Source organism: Myiozetetes cayanensis, unplaced genomic scaffold, assembly GCF_022539395.1.
Source record: "Myiozetetes cayanensis isolate MyiCay16 unplaced genomic scaffold, myiCay2020 scf3, whole genome shotgun sequence".
In the NCBI taxonomy this organism is placed as follows: Eukaryota; Metazoa; Chordata; class Aves; order Passeriformes; family Tyrannidae; genus Myiozetetes; species Myiozetetes cayanensis.
Window position 1 is genome coordinate 51,865,889 of NW_026087521.1, and position 19,822 is coordinate 51,885,710.

Below are 19,822 nucleotides of genomic sequence, written 5' to 3' on the forward strand. Positions count from 1 at the left end.
TCTTTTTTACTTGGAGAAACAGAAAGTAAAGGGTACTTGCAGTAAAGGAATTCCTCTGAAGTCAGATCTGATCAAGGTTTTGGGTCCTTGGTTGATTCAAAAGCCTGTGGTGACAGATGTGGTATCCTTGCTTAGATAGATCAGACTGAGATTCTACATACTTTTGTTCTGCTAAAAACGCCAGAGAAGGAAGATTCTTCTTTCCAGGAAAGTTGAATGCAAAAAGTAAGGTCTTTGGCACTGGGAAATACCCTCAGCTGCATTCTGACCCACTGTGGTAAGCCCTCATAGTGTAAACTCAGCAACGCTCTATATGAATACATATATGCCTAGTGATGCAGCTAGTCCCACATTATCTGTGGAAATTTTGGCTCAGAGTAAGTTTTAAAAGTGAAATCAGATCTCAAATCTCTTAAGCAGTTCTGAAAGCATTCCCAGTCAAACACTACTGCTTTTTATCCACATTTAACATTTATTTACTAGAATCCACCACGAGGCAACTGCAGAAATGATTTTTGGTCTTCATGCAGTCCCAGACCAAACATGATCTAGTGGCAAAGCTAAAAACATCTATCCCTGCCCAGTTGCCAAAATGAGCGCAAATGAGCCCTGGCCTGTGTTGATGTTTCTGGCTGGATCTCAGCCCCAGGTCAAGAGTCAACCATGTGCCCATCCCCTCCACTCCTTTATTGACAAGATAGCTCTATTTACTCTGCTCCAGCTGCATTGCTGCTGCTTTTTGTGAAAATCAAAGTGGCACATACAGAGCTGTGGGGCTGTAGTCAGAAGTAGTGCAGGAAAAGTAGCTGAGAAGGACCGGGGCTAGAAGAAAAGCAAATGCTTCAGGGAGGAGTGAGTGGTGGTGCAACTGAGTGCGGGGAGCCCAGTGTCAGGAGATTGGGCAGCGAGAAATGCAAGACCAGAGGGAGTCTTGCAGGCTGGGACTGAGAGGCACTGTGGTTTCCTTTCATCTGCATGACCACTGAGGTGACCAGACACACTGTCTACTGCCATCTTCCCTCCTTCCAGTGATCTACACCTGCCAGACAGAATCTACTCCATCCCTGTGCTGGGGAGCACACCCTGTGGTTCACCTCTCCCTGCAGTGGGACCAAAGAGGGTGGCTAAGGAATACAGCAGTTGCTCAGCAAATCCCTGTCCCCTGAAGAGGAAAACGTAAGCTATCTGTACCAGCCTCCTGGATTTTTCTTCTCTGCACAGCTGGAGGTTCTCCTACCCTGACTTTTTCTGGACTCCCCCTGCTCATCCTGCAGATCTTCTGCCCCTATAATCCTCCAAACCCTCCATTTCAGAAAAGAAAAAACGTACTGTACAGAGTGCTCTGACCCGTCGTGGGCAGGACGGTGCAGGACAAAGGCCAAGCTGAAGGGACATGACACCAGGTTATTGATTGCAGCAAAGACCTTGAGCTTGGGTAAATAGATGTCCTACTTTCTTCCCCACTCCATGCATGTGTGAGCTCCTGGCATAGGGGGTATGGGCCAGGCCTCACAGGAAGCAGCAGGCTTTAAAGGTAGGTCTGCAGCTCTGGGGGAAACCCCAGTGTCTACCATCAAATCTACTAACAAAGAGGCTCTTCTGCTGCTGCTTCCTGCCTTACTCTCCCTGCCTCTCCATCTATGCTTGTGTGCTTATCTCTGCTATTTCTGAAGGGATGCTGAGATAGCGGAGAAGTGCCCTTGCTCTCCTGCACTGCCTGACTTGGCTCCTTGGGAAGGAGATCCTCCCCAGGGGTTGCACAGAGAGGTGCTCCACAAGAAGCAAGGAAGGGCAGCCCATGCTGGGCTTATTTGTACTGCCTGCCTCTCTGGAAGGGTGTGTTAGAGCAAGAGGATGTGTGACTGTCTGAGTGATGATGTTCACCAGGCTGGGTTTAACGTTCCAGAGTGAGTTACCTGGTGCTTATGTTCTGAAAATATTGTTCCCATGTTGCAAGGCAGCCTGGAGGGCTTGGAGCTCCATAACTGGGGGAAAGGAGACTGAAAAGCCTCCTTGCCCTTAGGAAGTGATGCTCAATGATATCCACACAGGGTAAAATTGCATGAGGCCAGCCATCTCTTCCCACATCTGTAGCAAGTCCCTCACATGCACTCCTGTTTCCAAGCTCACATCCACATGCACATACAGTGGGCACGAAGACAACTCACAGACACATAGACAGGACATAGGCATTCCCCAAGACCTCTGTCCCCTCCCATGTGGATGCATTCACATCCCTTTCCTCTCCAGTTACAGAAACACCGCATGCCTTTGGGGGAAGGCATGTACTGGGTGGTGGCAAAGGAAAGGAACAATAAAGTGGATAAGATGAGCAGTATTAATGTGGCTCTCTTGGTCAATAGCATTTCTTACCCTCAGAGTCTGGGACTGACAGAAGGGAAGCAGTCAGGAAGAAACAAAAGAAGCAGCCTGGGGTAGATGAGGGGCAAAAGAAGGCAGAAGGTGTTCCCTGACACAATGAGAGTGTGGTGGAGGGCTGAACATTATTAACCAGATACTCTCTTCTCATTAGCTCAGCTAGTGAATCACTGCCAGCATTAGCTTTGCTTGGGAACACATGGTCTGGTGGGAATGGCAAGGTCTGCTTACTTTAAGGGATCAAGATAAAAATGGCACAGTGGGCAAAGTGCAACTTTGGGCTCCCAGGCTGTGGCTGTTTCGTGCAACTTCTGCGTACGTTTGAGGTCACAGATTTTCTTTGGTGTTTACTTCTGGATCGATGTAATACCAGTTTTAAAACCATTCCCAGCCTGGGAGGACAACATTTTGCATTCTGAAAAAATGCATTATTGTATTCATTTGTGGTTTTGGCAGAACCAAAACCCAGGGAATGCCTTTGAGAACCAAGGATTTACCAGGAGGTGCAGACAGGACGGTGTCCTGGAAGCCAGTCTTCCCCTGATTTAGGAGTTTTACTCAGATTAACTCTGATCAAAGTCTTTGATGGTTGGTCCCAGAGATCTCTCGGGGCTATAGATCTTGGGAGAGGAGGACAGAGATGACATAACACCTGCAGAGACAAGTATAAAGGGAAGCATAAAACTCAGCCTGACCATGGCATGCTGTGTCACCAGATGCCCCTGATGGAGGCCGAGGAACAGGAGGAAGACTCCAGCTCCCTCTCAAATGACAAATCGGAGAGTAACTCACATCACTGCCTCTGCTATGTGCCCCTTGGGATTGCACTTCTTGTGCTGGCTGGAGCTGCTGCAGCAACCTGGTATTTCTTAGGTAAAAATTCATATATTTTTTTCCCCCCTGCAGGAGGTGAATGGGATGTAGTGAAAGCAATGCCCAGCCCAAAGCATTTTAATGACTCTGAGTGATTTTCAGACACTCATACACAGGGGTAACCCCCACTCTCCTCTCTGTTACCAAGGTATTCCACTAGTGTCTTCTGTTGGCAGACTACAGACCATGGCACCTGGAACCATCCATCCTGCAGTTTTACTGTGGCAGCCTCCAGGTCCTCAATCGCCGGTACTCCCCAGACCTTGGGCAGGTGGAGTCCAGAGCCTTCTGGTTGGAGTCAGCTAAGCTCCAGAACCTGGTAAGGGCAGTTTCATGAACAGAGCTGGCCCTGAGGCCTTTCAGTGAGTAGAATGAGGAAGGGGTCAGGTACCCCCATCCAAGGACAAGCTTGGTGGGTCTGTACAACAAGAGGGATGAAAACCCGTATTGACCGTAGGTCCTTTCCCACTGTAACATTGCACTACAGTTATCAGATGACATTTTCTTTTCAGCTAAAGGAACTGATTCGTGCCACAGAGCTGGGTCGATATTACAACTCGAGCACAGTGTATGCCTTTGGGTGAGTAGCACCCACAGCATATTTGCTTGTTCATGTGTGAAAGCTTCCAGTCAATTGTACTCTGGTTTCACTGAAACCTGACTGTGACAAATTTCTGCAGTCCCCCCACGTGAGCTTCAGGCTAGGCTGGTCAGTCCAGATTCAGAATGGTTCCAGCATAACAGAGCTGAGGATATTTTTATGTTCTTGTTCATCCCAGGCGATGATGAAAAGCCAAAACTGAGAAATTTTTCAGAGAGGCAAAAGTTCAAGGGAGGGAAAAAAATTCACTGGGAAGAGATGAAAACAAAAAAATTGGCTTGGCACTATCAGTAGAAACTAAGCAGCTGGAAAATAATTTGTCTGATCCAAGGAAGTAATTTTATGGCCTGATTCTAGGCACCAGAAGGGAGAGGTCAGAATGCACCATGGAAAAGGTATTCCAGCCAAGAAGCAAGGACCACCTGGGAATAGGATAACAGTGGAATGGGACAGCTGTGGGACTACATTTTTGCAGATCATAAAAATAGATCATGATAGCAGAAATAACTTCTGGACTGATGGTCATTTGCTTCTGATTTTTTTTTCTATGCATCCCTAAATTTGTCCTTCACCTAAGAAAAATTCCAATTTTGATGTAATTGCATTTTCAGCTGGGGAAAGAAAAGTCTCACTTGCACCATTTCCTCTAGCCTTTTACTGAACAAAGGTTTGTTTCAACAACTCTTTGCCCTCTCCCACCCATTTTTCTCAGCCAGCTGGTTGAACAGAGCTTTCCTAGTCACAGTCTCCTGCAGCTTGAGCCTGCCTAGCGTTAATGGGTTTTGTTAAGGTACTGAGTCATAAATCATCCACTTGTCACCACTGGGAGGTGAGACAGTGAAGTCTTGAGTGGTTTTTTTCAACCCCTGGTCAGTAGTATCCAAAGGTCATTTCTACGTGAAATTAGACTACTCATTAGACCAGTCCTGATTAATTATCACAATAATTTGAGCTCATATGGTCATCATTAAAGCCAGATGGCATAAAAAGGCCTCCTCCCACAAAGCACTATGATTTGACTCAAACCATGGACATTGCAGCTCTCCTGCTCCACTCAGAGATGTTCCTCTGGGTCACAGCAGCGAGATGGAACGTCCACACAGATATGTGTGATTTGTGGAAAACAGTGTGTGTGTGTGTGGGGGGAGTTGTTAAACTCTGGGGTTTGTCTCTCCAGTAATTCTGGAGAGAGAATATCTGACATGATATTTTCCTGTTAGAGAGGGGGCTCTGACCTTCTTCTTCTGGTTCACCCTCCAAATCCCTGAGAGTCAGCAGAAGGAAACAACTGCTGAGAGGGTAAACACGGTGCTCCACCAAGAGCTCTCCACCAGCTTCAACAGCTCGGGCAGCCTGTCCTACCAGACGGAGTACAGGGTCAACCCAGACTCGCTAGTTCTCCTGGGTAAGTACCAGCTGCTCCCCTGTGGCCTGAGCAGTCAGAAATGCTCCGAGATTTGTAAGGTTAGGAGTCACTACTGAAGGGGAAAGGGGAAACCTGAAGAAGAAATAGTAAGGATCAGAAATACAGTACATTTATTTCTTCCTAATAGAGAAGAAATGAAGTTTAATTTTAGAAAAATCATTGTTCCTTTGAAGGACTAAATATTATTGGAGATACAGCAGTAAAGATTATTGGAGAAACAGCAGACCATGATCGGCTATGTAATTTTTTTTTTCCATCCATCGGCTTTGGCTTCTCTGGAGCAAGATATTAGACAGGTCATGACTTTGATCAGCTCAGCTCAAAAATAGCAAGCAATTAGGTTTCCTATTTTCCTTTGGGAGATTATTCCAGACTATTTGATAAGAGGGAACAAAAGCAACATACCTGAGTCACCACTAAGACTTCCTCTGAGACAAAGTACTGTTGCCACTTCAGTACCTGACTGATTTTAAATCTGATGAATTTAAGGATTATTTATTGTTGCCCACAAAGAAGGTCCCAGACTGTTTAAAAAGCCACCCATGCAAAAACTGCTCTAAAATAAGTGTTAGGAAAAGGACTAGGCATGTGTCTATATTCAATGTATCCAAGTTCAATGGAATTTATATTTGGTCTTTATAATGAAGCTTAACTTCTCAGCCTGGTCTGATCCCTCTTACAGAGTCACAAATCTCCCAGGTTTTAAAATACATTATGTTTCTTGTCTCCTCTCTGGAGTCCTATTTCCAAGTCTTCTCTTGAAATGTTACATCCCAGGGGTTTTTTACCTCAGACATGCTAACTTGCATTTTTCTAAGATGAAGCTTCTCTTATTATATCCCACCCATATTTTCTTTAACTTTTCCCTCTACCTCCCAATTGTTTTGTGGGTCATTTTTTTTGGTGTAAAGAAAATTCTGTTTCCTCAAATTGATTTTCACTCCCTTATCCAGACCATCATTTTAAGATCTTATTCTGAAGCTGCATTAGCATCTCATGAAGACGTCTCCTCCCGCAGATACCATCAGTCCCTTCTACTTATGATTTGTTTCCAGCATACCAGACCTTATGTTCAGCCAATTTAAATGAACTTTCTTAACAAAGATATCATAAGGAAATATGCTTAATCCTTCCAAGTGAGCCCATCTAGCATTTTTCCTTTATTTCCTCACTTCATAATGTAACCCATAAACAAATAAAAATGATGGTGCCATACTTTTAGCTATTCCCAGTTCCCTCTTTTTCCCTTTGCATCTGTTTCACTGTTTTATTCATTTCATCAGACTGCATTTCTTTCTATTTTGGACTTAACACACCAGTTGCAATTTCTCCAGCTCCTTGTGCTTTCCCTAGTCCTTTACCTCTCCAGTCAGAGGCACAGTCTAGCAACTGAGGCAAAAGCCAAAAACCAAATACTGCTGGGCCAGGGTGACCTCAAGCCAATGACTTAACCTCTGGCTTCCTTTGCCCTGTAAAATTAGAGTGAAAAATAGCCAGTTAATAGCATGTCATTAGCACTTCATTGCTTTCTGACAGACTCATTTGCTGGCCTGTTTAGCTCTAAACATTCATTCTGCCTTGAGACACAGAGCTGCAAACCACTGACTAGTGCAGGAACCTCTCCAACATCTCCAGTGCTTTATTTTTATTAACAGCCACACTCGCCCCAGGACACCAGCTTCCCCTTTCCCCAAAAGCTTTTCAGGGCATCCTTTTCCCTACATGAACTCAGTTATATTGTCTTCAGATACAAGAATACTTACTATCAGCTCAGCACGCACCCTTCCCTACAGCATATGAGCTTTTCTAGGAGCCTGCCTTATGTCTGCAGGGTCTTCTTTTCCACAACATCTGTTTTTGCTATGACAAAACCACTCATCTTTCCCCACAGAATTGTTTAGGAGCTACAGAAGACCAAAGCCCTGACCTAGGCAAGCCCCCAGCAGCAATTCTTACACCCAACTGACCTCACAGTGCCTTTTAGTTTGGCAATTATTCCCAGTAGCACCTGATCTCTGGCTGATTCCAGTTCAGCTGGGAGGCTGGAGAAAAGCCCAGCTTCTTAAAAGTGCTGTCCATCCTGTGACTCTATTTTGCACAGATTTATAGTCCTTGCTGGTGACTTTCTGTGCACCTCCCTTCTCCAGAGTCGGACGATATAAGGATGTTGAGTAGCTCATCAACAAGTGGTCATCAAAAGAGATCTCCTTCTCCACCCTCAGTAACTCCAGTATTTTTCAATGAGGGTTCTTTAAACCGGGAGAGCAGATGATGAAGGCTCTGGGAAGTGGGGCTGTGCTTGTGGTGTGGCTGCCAGAGGAGGGGAATGAGTGCCTATCCCTCCTGGGAGGGGGTCCTGGAATAGCACACAAATAATGGACAAGGAAAAAAGCAGTGAAGTCCATGATGGGCTGGAAAGCATGAATTGGGGCTGTTGGATTTGGGCCAGAGGGCAGAGAGATGGGTTGGGGAAGTCATGGCTGAAACAGGTCCCCAAGAGCAGACAGAGAGGTTTGGAGGATGCCCCATGCCGAAGTTATACATGAGCCAGTTACATAGGAAGGAAGGGAGTCCTCACTTCCCATGCTAGCATTCAGATTCTACTACTTTATCTTTTTGTTTATCTTCCTTTATGTATTTTCTTTCTAACAGAATCCAGTGTGAAAGACATAGCAGTACTGAAATCCACTCTGGGTAGGCTGCCTTTTCCTTTCCTTTTGAGTTCATGACTTCGTGGGAGGGATTTTCACAGGGGACAGAAAACTTGTTGGCTTTCTGGAGTTGTAAAACTTGGGAAGGGAAGAAGAGAGTAGGAGCAAGGGAGCACCAGTGCCACTGCCTGGCCAGATGGAAGCTACATGACTCAGCTGAGTGGTGGATGGCTCTGAGCACCCTGACAACTCTGCCCCTGTAGGCCTCCACTAGACAGAGATATCAGCTACCAGGGGTCATGCACCCACCATAATCTTGTCCTGGTCCTAATGAGAACTGCCAAGTAGCTTGGTGTGCTGGTACAACAGTGCTAGTTTCAGGCCCCACACAATGCTGCTGAATGTGTGTGTGGGCGGAGGGGGTGGGCATTTCCTGCGTGGCTCTGCACTGGATGTGCTGTCAGTCGTTTAGGAGTCTGTTGTCTTAGCAATGTTTGAAGATGCTTTAAGTAATTTTAGACAGTGTTGTAAGTGCTGTGGCTGGCAGCTTGCATTAGATATGCTATTAGAAACTCACCTTTAAGCTGATATTTACTCAGAAAATTCTGGTGTGAAAGTTTTCTGAAACCTGGAAATTAGATGAGGGAGATGTAAAGCCAGGAAAAATATGGGGCTGAGAGAAGAAAAAAGGTGAAAAAGAGAATAAAGCCAGTGGAAGAAAACTGTGCTGTGCTGATATTTAAAGCCTGAGGTAGTATTAGCTTAACCAAGGACGGTTAGTTATAGAGAGAAACTTTGGCAACCATACGAAAGGATCAGTGCCACCACAACATACGTAAAAGTAAATTGAGATCACTGGGATGAGTCAGCCTTGCCCTAAAATGGGGCTCACACTGATGTCCCTAGTGATCCCAAATCTTAATTTCCCTTACAACCACCCCTAAGCCCCCCTTTGCCTCCATTTAGATCACCCCAACGTTTAAACCCCTCTATCTTTCCTTTTGATTCAGGTTGCTACAGGTACAGCTATGTCCAAGAGGATGACATCTTAAGGCTGGAGGGCCCTGACTACCTGGCCTCCAGTTGTCTTTGGCATCTCCGTGGCCCCAAGGGCTACATGATCAAGCTACACCTGGAGTGGACTCTCCCTGATTGCAGGGACCGCCTGGCAATGTATGACACAGCCGGGCCCCTGGAGAAACACCTCATCACCTCGTAGGTAGCTCCTGAGCTGGGGGAACACAGTGGGGAAGCCAAGGCAGGATGGCGTGACACCACAGCAGGGGAAGGTGTTAGACTACATCAGAGGAAATTCTCTTTGATGCAGAACCTGCCTCTTGCTGATCAGCTGAAGTCACTGATGTGGGATGTGTATCGAACAGGCAGCTGTGCAGCACCAGCTGCCTCGATGTTGGCCCTTTGTTAGGTTCAGTTAGCGCCTCACAGCAGGCATAGGCTGTGTGTGGATAACACAGACCTCCATTGTCTCTTTTTCTCGTTCTTCTCTTCCATTTGTTTATGGCTTGCTGAACTCCCATCCTTTTATCTCTTTCCCCTGAGGATCTATGGCTGCAGCCGGCAGGAGCCCATTGTGGAAATCCTTTCGTCTGGCCCTGTCATGTCCGTTGTGTGGAAGAAAGCCATGTACAGCTACTTTGACCCCTTCATCCTCTCAGCACAGGCGGTGCCCCTCAAAGGTGAGGAAGGCTGGAGGAAGGTGGCTTTAGGTACAGGAGAAGACAAGTTATCTCCAACAACATCACAGCTCCTAGAGGTCCTTCATCCCTATTAGGGGCAGAATTCACTCTGAACTGCAAGGGTAGAGGTGGTCAATAAAAAGCAAGTTAGGTGTTGCTCCCTCACTTGTACTCACACACTAGCATGTGGCTCAAGCCTTTATAGCTTAGGATCTGTCAGGCATAGCCTGAGAGATCATGATTAAGAGAAGGCCAAGCTTTCATGAATGGACAGACCAGATGTGGCCTGGACATCACATACACGTGCACTCACAGATAAATGTCAATTCTACATAAGACTCTAAGACAGCAACATACATTACTATTACCCTTCTCTGGAGAAGAGAAGGATGCTAAAAGTCTTACTGGGTAGAAATGGCCACTTGAAGGGAGATGGCAGAACACCCCAATCACCTTTAGCATCAGTCCCTTTTATCCTCTTCTCTAATGGGCTGGATACATGGCATCTCCTTGCTGAGACTGAGCTGACAGACAGCAGGGCTTTGAATGTCTGTATTTACAGCTTGTGAAGTGAACATAACTCTGCGGGAGGGCCTGGAGCTGCAGGGGAAGATCGGCACCCCACATTATCCCAGTTACTACTCGCCCAAAACGCAGTGCACCTGGCACATGATGGTAAGAGCCAGCTCCCAGAAGAGCATCCAACCCATCCCCGAATCCTGGGCAGCACTTCACACATTGTGGGGGGTACAGCCCGTTTCTCTGAGTCAGATCATCATGAGAAGCAAGCAGATGGTGGTAGCCTGCCTAGCCTCCACATAAGGGGTGTTTCTGAAGGGTGAGGAATCTAATATTACATACCAGCACAGAGATGCATAGCTGAGGAGTAATCTGAAGTCTGGTCTCCAGAGGAGTTCTTCAAAGCAGAACTAGAGTGCTAGGAATTGCCAGGCTTTGACACCAGCAGCAGAGCCACCCTGGGCTATGGCATGACCCCAGTATAGAGGGTGCTTCCTTCCGACCTACAGTGTGGCCAGACACTTTTGGTCTTCAGATCTACCATGCTCATTTCTGATTTATGGAGTGTGCTGTAACACTCATAGGAGCCATCTGTCCTCTGCTCTGGACACCCTTGTCTGTAGGTCCCTTCCCTCGACTACGGAGTCACTCTCTGGTTCGATGCCTATGCACTCAGCAGACAGAAGCACGACCTGCCCTGTACCCAAGGCCAGTGGATAATTCAGAACAGAAGGTGTGTGTTGGGGTCTTGTTTTCTGTCTCTCACTTCCTACCTGGGATTAAACTGGTATTAAACCTCTGCAGCTTCCCTGCTCACTTCAGCCACCATACCTGAGGAAGGCATGCCTACACTCAGTGGCCACTGTTTCTGCTGGTGCCTCTTGCTTTTCTGCTTTTTCAGCTTGTCTTGTTCACTGCCTCCCCAGTGAACACATTTCTTACAGATTTGCTTCGAGCTACCAGCCTGCTTTCTCTGTCTTGCTGTTTGCATCAGGCTTCTTAGTTTTCTCCTGTGTGTGTAACCTTGGTGTCCTCCCACATCTCCTGTGTTTGCAAATCTGCCTGTCACCACCTCTGCAATATTATCTGTGTGTGCCATTGCTTTGCATCCACCTCCGTACAGATCTTCCCCTTAGCTTCATATCCTCCTGCTTTGACTGCAGCCACTTCTCCCTGCAGGACTTCCCAAAATTAGCATCCATATTTAGCTGGGGCTACATAGCTGATCACCACTGTCCAGGTACAAATGGTGGAGAGCTGTTGTGTTCCCATCTCCCCAAAGCAGGCTCTGAGACAGATAGACCTACAGCTTTTGGTTTTCCTGTCACTTATTGCAAAATTGCCATTTTTCCTCCAAAACCTCCCTCAACCCATCTCATTAGGGTCTTCTTCACTGTTCCTTTGGAGGTAACTTGTTTTTCTTTGATGGGTCTGATCAAGAAGCTATGTTACCCTGGCTTAGGATTTCAACTTTTTCTCTCCCTACCTTCGCCTCTTTAACTGTCGGTGCCACAATCTCTACAACATGGTTTCTCCAAGAGGATGGCAAAGAAGAATCTTCTTGCATTATAAGAACTGAGCTGCTTTGCATGGCCTGAATTCAGTGCTTGCCCGAAAGTGGGAAGTGTCCAGAGGTAGTGGGGTCACTCTGGACTCTCTATCTCATGCCTATTGAAGGCATTTTGCCTTCCTGCTTTTCCCCCAACACCCAATCTGTGTGGCCCTCTTACCAGCCCAGCCCCACCAAGACCCCTTGCCTCACTTTGTTGTCTTCTCCTCCCTCCTTGTCCAAGCCATCCTGCCTGTGTTTGCTCCTCAGGTTGTGTGGCTTGCGGACCCTACAAGCCTATGCTGAGAGGATCCCAGTCACATCTTCTGCTGACATCACCATCACCTTCACCTCGCAGATCTCCTTAACTGGCCCTGGTGTACAGGCAGCTTACAGCCTGTACAACCAATCTGACCGTGAGTTCAGGCTTCTTCCTACTCCTTAGCGGTGTGGCTTGTGCTAGGAGAAACACAAGGCACATCCCGTGAGCCCTACGTGCCATCCACCCTTCAGGAACGTGCTCAAAAAGTTAGTGATGCACGTGCCACTGCTCTCCCCAAAAGAAGAGGCATTTATGTGCAAAGCTGCTTCTGCACATGTGGCCCTGCCTCATGTTGCCAGAGCACCCATGTGACAAAACCCAAGGCCAGAGAGTTGTCTAAAATCTTACCCTCGCGCCCACATCACTGCCTGGCCTTGGGAATTCAATGAGAAATCATCTCTGCTTGAAGCAACGTTTGTTTTGATGAGAGCTCTTAGAGAGAGCTTTTTCCTGCTCACCTTGGAATCCATGCAAACAAGAGACAAATAAAACTGCACCCAAATACACATAGACACATACAAAAATGCTGTCCACAGTCTGTCTTTCCAAGGTTTCACCCTCTCCCTCCTAAAGGGTGCCAGTAACACATACCAGTCCCTGAAGACATGCACCTGCCAACATGTGTCTAACCCCAACCCTTTCAAGGTCCCAACCAAGTTTTAATAACAACTCCAAAGAGCCTATTTCAGCTTTCCCACAGCATTCAGGAGACATGAAAGAGTACTAATCCAGAGGTACGGTATACCAGGCAGGTGGTTATCCTGGCTATTGCCCATTGGTACAATGCAGAACAGGGAAAGAGCCAGGTGCAGAGCCGGGCTCCATTTGCCCTTGTTAAGAGCAGATGATGAGGTGGATTTTGGGGAGCACAGTGAGTGCTGCCAGCACACTGCAGCAGCACTTGTGTGGTCAGGAAAGTGTGCAGCTCCCTGCTTCACTTTCAAGTCGTGGTGCTCTGCTGCACAAGGAGGTTTCCAGTCACTGGGCACTAACTACTCTCTGCTGGTTTCACAGCCTGTCCTGGGGAGTTCCTGTGTTTGGTGAATGGCCTGTGCGTGCCAGCCTGTGATGGGATCAAAGATTGCCCCAATGGGCTGGATGAGAGAAATTGTGGTGAGTGATTTTTTCTCCCCACTGGTCCTTGGTCTCAGCAAGACACAGCCCCTTGTTCCTCCAAAGGCAGGGAGAGTTGGGAAAGATTTGGTCAGCCTAGGCACAGCCTCATACTTCCCCTCCAGGAAATTAAACCTTTGCATCCTCAAAAGTCTCATCCCACTGCTCTCTGGCTTTAGCCCGCTCTGGATGGAGCAGCAATGCTTCTGGCTCCTGTGCACAGAACAGTCTTCTGGGGAGAACCTCCTAGTACCCATGCACCAAGAGCTCCAGGCAGCCTGAAAGAAGCCACCTACCCAGGCTGTCCCCCACCTTGTCCTGCTTTCCTCCCACCCAGACTCTAAAATCAACCTCAGCCTCAGCCTACAGCCTGCTCTGCTGTCACACACTCAGCATCCCCCTCCCAGTTCACACCTACCCAAGCCCACCTGCTGCCTTTCTCTCTCTCCTTTCCCCCAGGCCATGTGTGACATTTGATCTGTACAGATCCTCATGAGCATATTGTGCCCCAGTTTGGGAGCATCAAAGTCCTTGACCAGCCTCAGTCAGTTCTTCATGCCCACAGCAGTTAGTGCTGACACAAACAGCATCCTTAGCATCCTAGCGCTCCTGCAGAGCCCCATTTTTATAAGAATAGTGATTCAGGTTTAGACATGACACCTAATTCATCTATTCTCCCATCCCTGGTGTGAGGGGGCGGCTCATCATATTGTTGCCCTAACATTGCATCACTAACTTTTCATTAGTTGTCCCCTATGGCTGTTTTTTTGCAGACAAAGATCCCTGAGCCACTGGAGACAGTGGCCAATTCTGAAAGATTCAGAGGAAGGTGTAGGAAAAGTCTAAACAAAAAGGAAGGAGAAATCTTTCTCAAGGAAGTTTTAAGTCGATGCTAGAAATGTGAGAGCTCTCACAGGATCGGGTTGGGTTTTGTATTGTCTGCAGTCTTGCTGACAGTGTTCTCTGTCCCATCATCCATCTGTTTGACATCAGGGTTTGTGTGCTTCCCTCATGTAGACATGTATACATTTGCATCCTTATGAAAATCTTATCCTTTCTTGAAGCCTGGTAGCTTCTTGCCCCCTAGGGATATTGTGGCATTCAGTTCCACAGGTTGACACAGACCAAGACTGACAAAAAAACACTTTTTCGGAGTTTTCAAACATCCCCTCATATTTGAAAAACAAAAGAGAAACATCATAATTTCCTTCCTTTCTTATACTGTTGCTTTTCTGGTTATTCACTCCATGTGTGTATGGAACAGTCCCTGTCTTTAAAATCAGTGTTCAAGTTGCCTCAGACCTTCATGTGCCTTTAGTCATCTGGAATCCTCATGTTAATTAATGAAGAAATTACAGTCACTGCAGCAAGAAAATACCCAGAAGGTACTGTCCCATCATCAGTGTTGCACATAAATACACCCAATACACCCAAACTGGATAAGTTCCTGCTATGGAAATGTGTGATCAGAAGTCAAACTCTGTGATTGATGGACAGGCATCTTAGGCCCCTCTTCATCCTGAGTGGGCACCAGAGCTCATGGACTCCAGTGTTGTTCAGGACTCACCTGCAAGGGGAACTGCTGGTCTGTATGAAATGGTGATCCATGAGCTGAGGGTGATAGCAAGGCAGGAGGAACAGTGACCTCACCAGACAAGATGCAGTCCTACAGAACTCTAACAAGGCAAGCAGACCAGGTCTGGTGATGGTAACTGAGGAGTCCAGTGACCTCAAAGCAAGTACATAGTGCTGAGACAGATCTGAGGCCAAGAAAGAAAAGTTAAGTCAGCAATAACAAAGTGTAAGACAGGGTGCAGCATACCTACAATGTAGGTCAGGCAAAAGCTACACAGCTGAATTGTACCAGAGCTGGTCCTAAGCACAGTTTATGAGGCGTGGGAAGAGTCTGTAGAGACTATTGGTGCACTGAGGACCCCGACCTCACACCTTGTCTTGCACGTCTAATTCCCATGTCCTTCCTTTCCATGCAGTGTGTCCTGCGAAGTTCCAGTGCCATGAGGACAGCACTTGCATCGAGTTCAGCAGGGTCTGTGACCAGCAGCTGGACTGTGTCAATGGGAGCGACGAAGAGCAGTGCAGTGAAGGTAGGGAGGGGACAGTGCTGGCATGAAAAATGACTTCCCCTACATTTGAGCCAAGGCTGCTAGAAGCATAATTCCTTCATGTGACATAAGGACACCAGCTGAGAGTTAACTTGCCTGACCTGCTCACGATGTTTGTGAGCTGTTTGTTTGTTCAGGAAATTCCCTGTCATCATTTATGGAGTTTCCCCAAGCTCTTTGCTGGCTTTTCTGCCCCACCTAAAGGACTTCAGGCTATGTCTACAACCAGCTGCCCTCCCTCAGCCTTGGCTCCTCTTCATTTTTGCAGGGGTCCCCTGTGGTCCTTTCACCTACCGCTGCGAAGATGGGACCTGTCTGAAGAAACCCAACCCCCTGTGTGACACCACTGCAGACTGCAAGGACCTGTCCGATGAGAAGCACTGTGGTGAGGAAATGATCGGTTGCATGTCACCCAAGGCAGGTTCAGGATGACAAGCAGCTGCAGGTTGTCCCCTTTTCCCTCGCCATCCCAGAAGAAGCACCTACCCTCCCTTGTTCCACCACCTTCTCCCCACCCCAGTCCCACAGTATCAGTGCTCCTGCTCCATCCTGAGGTGGCAGGGTCAGCAGGAACGAGCCAACTCTGTACTGAGCTCATCTTCTTCAGGCAGAGGCATCCAGTCCAATAGTCCTGTCTCACAATCCAGTTTCAACCCACAGTTGGACCCCAGTGTTGGCTTATGTGAAGTAATGCCATCGTACAAGGCTCCAGCCAGGAAAACCACCCATGTCTGCATGGCCACTGACAGGGAGAGAATTTATGTTTTAATTTTTCTACTTGTTTTTTTGTGGAGCCTTGGTAGGTGGTGAAAGGGAATGACTGCAAGGGTTTCCTGACGGCACAGTCAGTGTGCTGCCCCAAAGGCGTGCCCAGGCTGCAGCTGGAGGTGGGGAGCACTGTGCAGGTGTCAGCAGGGACACACACTGGGAGGGAGTGCTCACTACATCTGTCTTGGGCAGTACATAAAGCATCTACTGGCTGGGTAAGGCAAGGGATTAGAGGTCAAACTCTTCAGTCAACTAAGTAGGAAACAAAGGGAAGGCACAGTATATCATGTTCCCTTCCTTCCTTGAAGTATCTGCTGTGTCTTTTCCTCAGACTGTGGGATGCAAGCCCCTCTCAGCAGGATTGTGGGTGGTCTGAATTCTGTGGAAGGGGAATGGCCGTGGCAGGCCAGCCTACAAGTTCGGGGCCGCCACATTTGTGGGGGAACACTCATTGCTGACCGCTGGGTGGTCTCAGCCGCGCACTGCTTCCAAGATGAGAGGTAAATGGAGAGGGGAGGGTCCTGGATAGAAAGATTTGCATTTCTTGCCGTGTAATGCATAGCTGGAGGCTCTTCTGACTGGTGAAAATGTCATGGGGCATCTGCACCCATCATCTGGCACCCCTGCCATGCTTCTCCATGGCTTGGAACAGGAGAAAGGGGTATGGATACATGCACTAGTATTTAAGTGTGCATGCAGGGGAAAAGTAGCAATGTTGGAATTCACAGAACAGCTCTGAGGGGTCAATTTTAGCAGAAAATGCTTCACAGCTCCACCTTTCCTTTGGCTCTGGCATGTACCCATGCTGTCATGGCTCCAGTCACGGAGATGGGGTGGGATAGCATTACCAGCAGAGCATGCTGTATTTATCCCATGCTTCTCTGCTGCATCCTACAGGCTGGCCTCCCCCTCCATATGGACCGTTTACTTGGGCAAATACTTTCAAAATGCCACCAGCCATACAGAGGTGTCCTTCAAGGTGATCCGCCTCTTCCTCCACCCTTATTACGAGGAGGACAGCCATGATTACGATGTGGCCCTGCTCCAGCTGGACCATCCTGTGATCATCTCACCTTTAATCCAGCCTATCTGCTTGCCTGCTCCTTCTCACTTCTTTGAGCCTGGACTTCATTGCTGGATCACTGGCTGGGGAGCCCTCAAGGAAGGCGGTAGGTTGAAGGTCTTTGTTGGTGGATTACTGTAGCAGTACCAAGGCAGAAGCATAGGTTCAAATGTGTGGTAGGCAGACCAGGCTTCTGTTCATCCCAAACGTGCTTGAGTAATAAACCAAAGTTACCTGCTGAGTGTCCTGAAACCTCATTTGGAGAAGCAGGCTTGAGAATCTGGTAATCTATATGAGAACAGCGTGTGTTTCTTCACTGAAAGACTAGAATAGTCCTTCAGGTCAGCTTAGTGCCTTTACCCACTCACACACTTGCTCCTGCTGCTTCCTGAGTGGAAACACTCAGGAGACTATATAGACCTGGACACTTCTGGTTTGCATACTTAGACAGAAAAGCTTAACATCCATTTCAATGAGAAACAACTTCAGGACTCTTGAGAACCCAGAGGTTTCCCCAAACCAGAATCCCCCTTGTCCCAAAAGCTGAAGTGCCCACAAAATATTTCTGTAAGGAAAGGCTTGAAAGGGAATTTTGCTCCTTCTGTGAAGTGCACTACTGAAGGTCAGAGATTGTGATGCCAGTGGAGAGCAGAACAGAAATTATAATGGCAGGTTTCAGCATGCAGCGAGATAGGCATAGGCTGGGGGATCATGGTAAACGGGGAAGTTCCACCATAACTCACCTGCACTGCTTCTGGTGCTCCACCTTTCAGGGCACATCAGCAATGTTCTACAGAAGGTGGACGTGCAGCTCATCCAGCAGAACATCTGCAGTGAGGCCTATCACTACATGATTTCTCCCAGGATGTTGTGTGCTGGGTACTACAAGGGCAAGAAAGATGCCTGCCAGGTGACAGAGGAGTTATGGGATCAGGGTTGACTGCCAGAGGTGGAGTGTGTCTCTAGTCTCACAAATGCAATCCACAGCCTGAAATGGGGGTTAAAAGACCATATGATGACCCTTCCCCAACACTTCCTCTGATCTAAGTGGCCAACGACAGCTCTCAGGGCCGCTTCTTCCCTTAGACAGTATCCAAATAGAGTTAAACATATCCTTTTCTCATTTCAGCCCACTCTTCACTCTTAACCAACCACTTTCAAGTCAGGTGTCTACATTAGTCTCTTACAGCCTCAGCCTCTTTAGCACCTGTCACACACAGTAACCTGTCTGTTCCTTCACTACTATCAATCTCCAGGAATTCTCTCCCATCCCTCCCAGTATCCAGTTAAATTCCACCGGCTTCCTTGCTTGCCACATATTTGGAAATGCCATATGGAGCAGAAGGAAACAGTAGAGCAATCAGCTTCTTGGGATGTGGCTAAGGGGGAGGAATTTGCATGATGAAGGAATGAATGAGATAGGTGTTTGCACTGGAGACTGTTTTTGACATCTGCCTAAGGTACAAGGAATGTGGTAGATGTCCCAGGCATGAGCTGAGGGGATACAAGAATCTGCATATAGAGGGACTCAATGACAGTGTAATCACGCAGCAGGAGAAGCTGGTGGATCACCATCACCACATTTTACTTTTTTTTTTCTCTAGGGTGATTCTGGAGGTCCGCTGGCCTGCAAAGAACCCAGTGGCAGATGGTTTCTGGCTGGTTTGGTCAGCTGGGGAATGGGATGCGCACATTCAAATCACTATGGAGTATACACCAGGATCACTCAAGTGCTGGGCTGGATAAACCAAACCATGAGCTGAAAAAAGTGCATCTCTATCTTCTCCCCATCACACCTACACTCACATGGCACTCATTTCTGATCTTGCTCACTTGCCTCTCAGAGAGTGTGGGATGTTGTCAGACCCAGGATGCTCTTCTGAATAGGGTAAGAAAAGGCTGCCGTGGGGATTGTGGAGAAAAGCAAGCAGACCTCTTCCCTATCAGTGCTTCACAGGGAGCATCCCAAGGGGTTTTTAGGCCATCCATCCAAGAGAGGGGGGAAGGGAAGAGGCGGAGGAGGAGTTGGGGGCAATGACATGACACACAGCAATAGGCCTAAGTTGATGGTTTCTGAGAAGAGGAATAAGGGGAGTTGAACTTTTCATGAACCATGTGATTCAGCCACAGTCTTATGCTGGAACATTTGCTGAAAGAAAATGTGACTGATGTAGTTAGAGATTCCAGTAACTGTGAAATCAATCTGCCTCCCTCTTCCTTCCTGCTGCTTATCCTTCATCCCCCTTCCCCTCCCATCACTCCTCCTCTTCCATCTCCCTAATTGCTTCTTTTCTTAGCTGGCGTGTGCTGTTCAGTGTGCTGTTCAGCTCAGCCAGGCAACTCTTCACGTCTCACTGACTCCCAGGCACGAGTCCAGCATTGCGCCCCCAAGCACGTGTCCTGCCTTCCTGCTGGAGCAGCACCCAGCCTCCACTGCTGTACTTCCCTCAGTAAAAACACTGGAGCAGCCTCCCATCCCTTTCCCTCAGCCCTTCTAAATACCATTAACATAAGGGTGTCTCAACTGCTTCCATCTCCTATCTCAGGTAATGCTGGAATTGAAAGAGAAGGCTTTAGGGAACAGTGCTTGAAGTGCAACTGCTATGGGTTTGGTTTTTTTACTAAAGATATACACGTGTGTGTGTGTGTATGGATATATACACAACAGACTGCTCTCTGGAATTAGAAATAAAATTAATTTGAGGATTTTTTGGCTCTAGTTTGCCTCATTTTGTTAA

At 47.6% G+C, this 19,822-nt stretch overlaps 1 protein-coding gene across 3 annotated transcripts; it reads left to right on the top strand.

Moving 5' to 3' along the window:
* Nucleotides 1-769: 769 nt before the first annotated feature.
* On the top strand, nt 770-19,793 carry TMPRSS6 (transmembrane serine protease 6). Of its 3 annotated transcripts, XM_050324920.1 has the most exons (19): nt 770-1,176; nt 1,314-1,435; nt 3,096-3,252; nt 3,429-3,571; nt 3,765-3,832; nt 5,074-5,258; nt 7,932-7,973; nt 8,941-9,145; nt 9,491-9,627; nt 10,190-10,302; nt 10,770-10,879; nt 11,966-12,111; nt 13,032-13,130; nt 15,122-15,235; nt 15,522-15,638; nt 16,353-16,521; nt 16,919-17,190; nt 17,858-17,994; nt 18,689-19,793. In XM_050324920.1, exons 3-19 carry the CDS (start codon nt 3,096-3,098, stop codon nt 18,845-18,847), a joined length of 2,373 nt encoding a protein of 790 aa, XP_050180877.1. In that variant the 5' UTR covers nt 770-1,176; nt 1,314-1,435; the 3' UTR covers nt 18,848-19,793. The 3 variants fall into 3 exon arrangements, with proteins under 3 accessions (XP_050180877.1, XP_050180876.1, XP_050180875.1); XM_050324919.1 differs by having other exon boundaries at nt 770-1,435; XM_050324918.1 differs by lacking the exon at nt 770-1,176 and having other exon boundaries at nt 1,395-1,534.
* Nucleotides 19,794-19,822: the final 29 nt, after the last annotated feature.

What these genes read in the sequence shown, in the direction of transcription:
- TMPRSS6 (XM_050324919.1), top strand. Translation starts at nt 3,096, where the DNA reads ATGCCCCTGATGGAGGCCGAGGAACAGGAGGAAGACTCCAGCTCCCTC. An exon ending in TGGATAATTCAGAACAGAAG is followed by an intron (nt 10,880 to 11,965) that starts GTGTGTGTTGGG and finishes TTTGCTCCTCAG; the next exon opens with GTTGTGTGGCTTGCGGACCC. An exon ending in GCTGGATGAGAGAAATTGTG is followed by an intron (nt 13,131 to 15,121) that starts GTGAGTGATTTT and finishes CTTTCCATGCAG; the next exon opens with TGTGTCCTGCGAAGTTCCAG.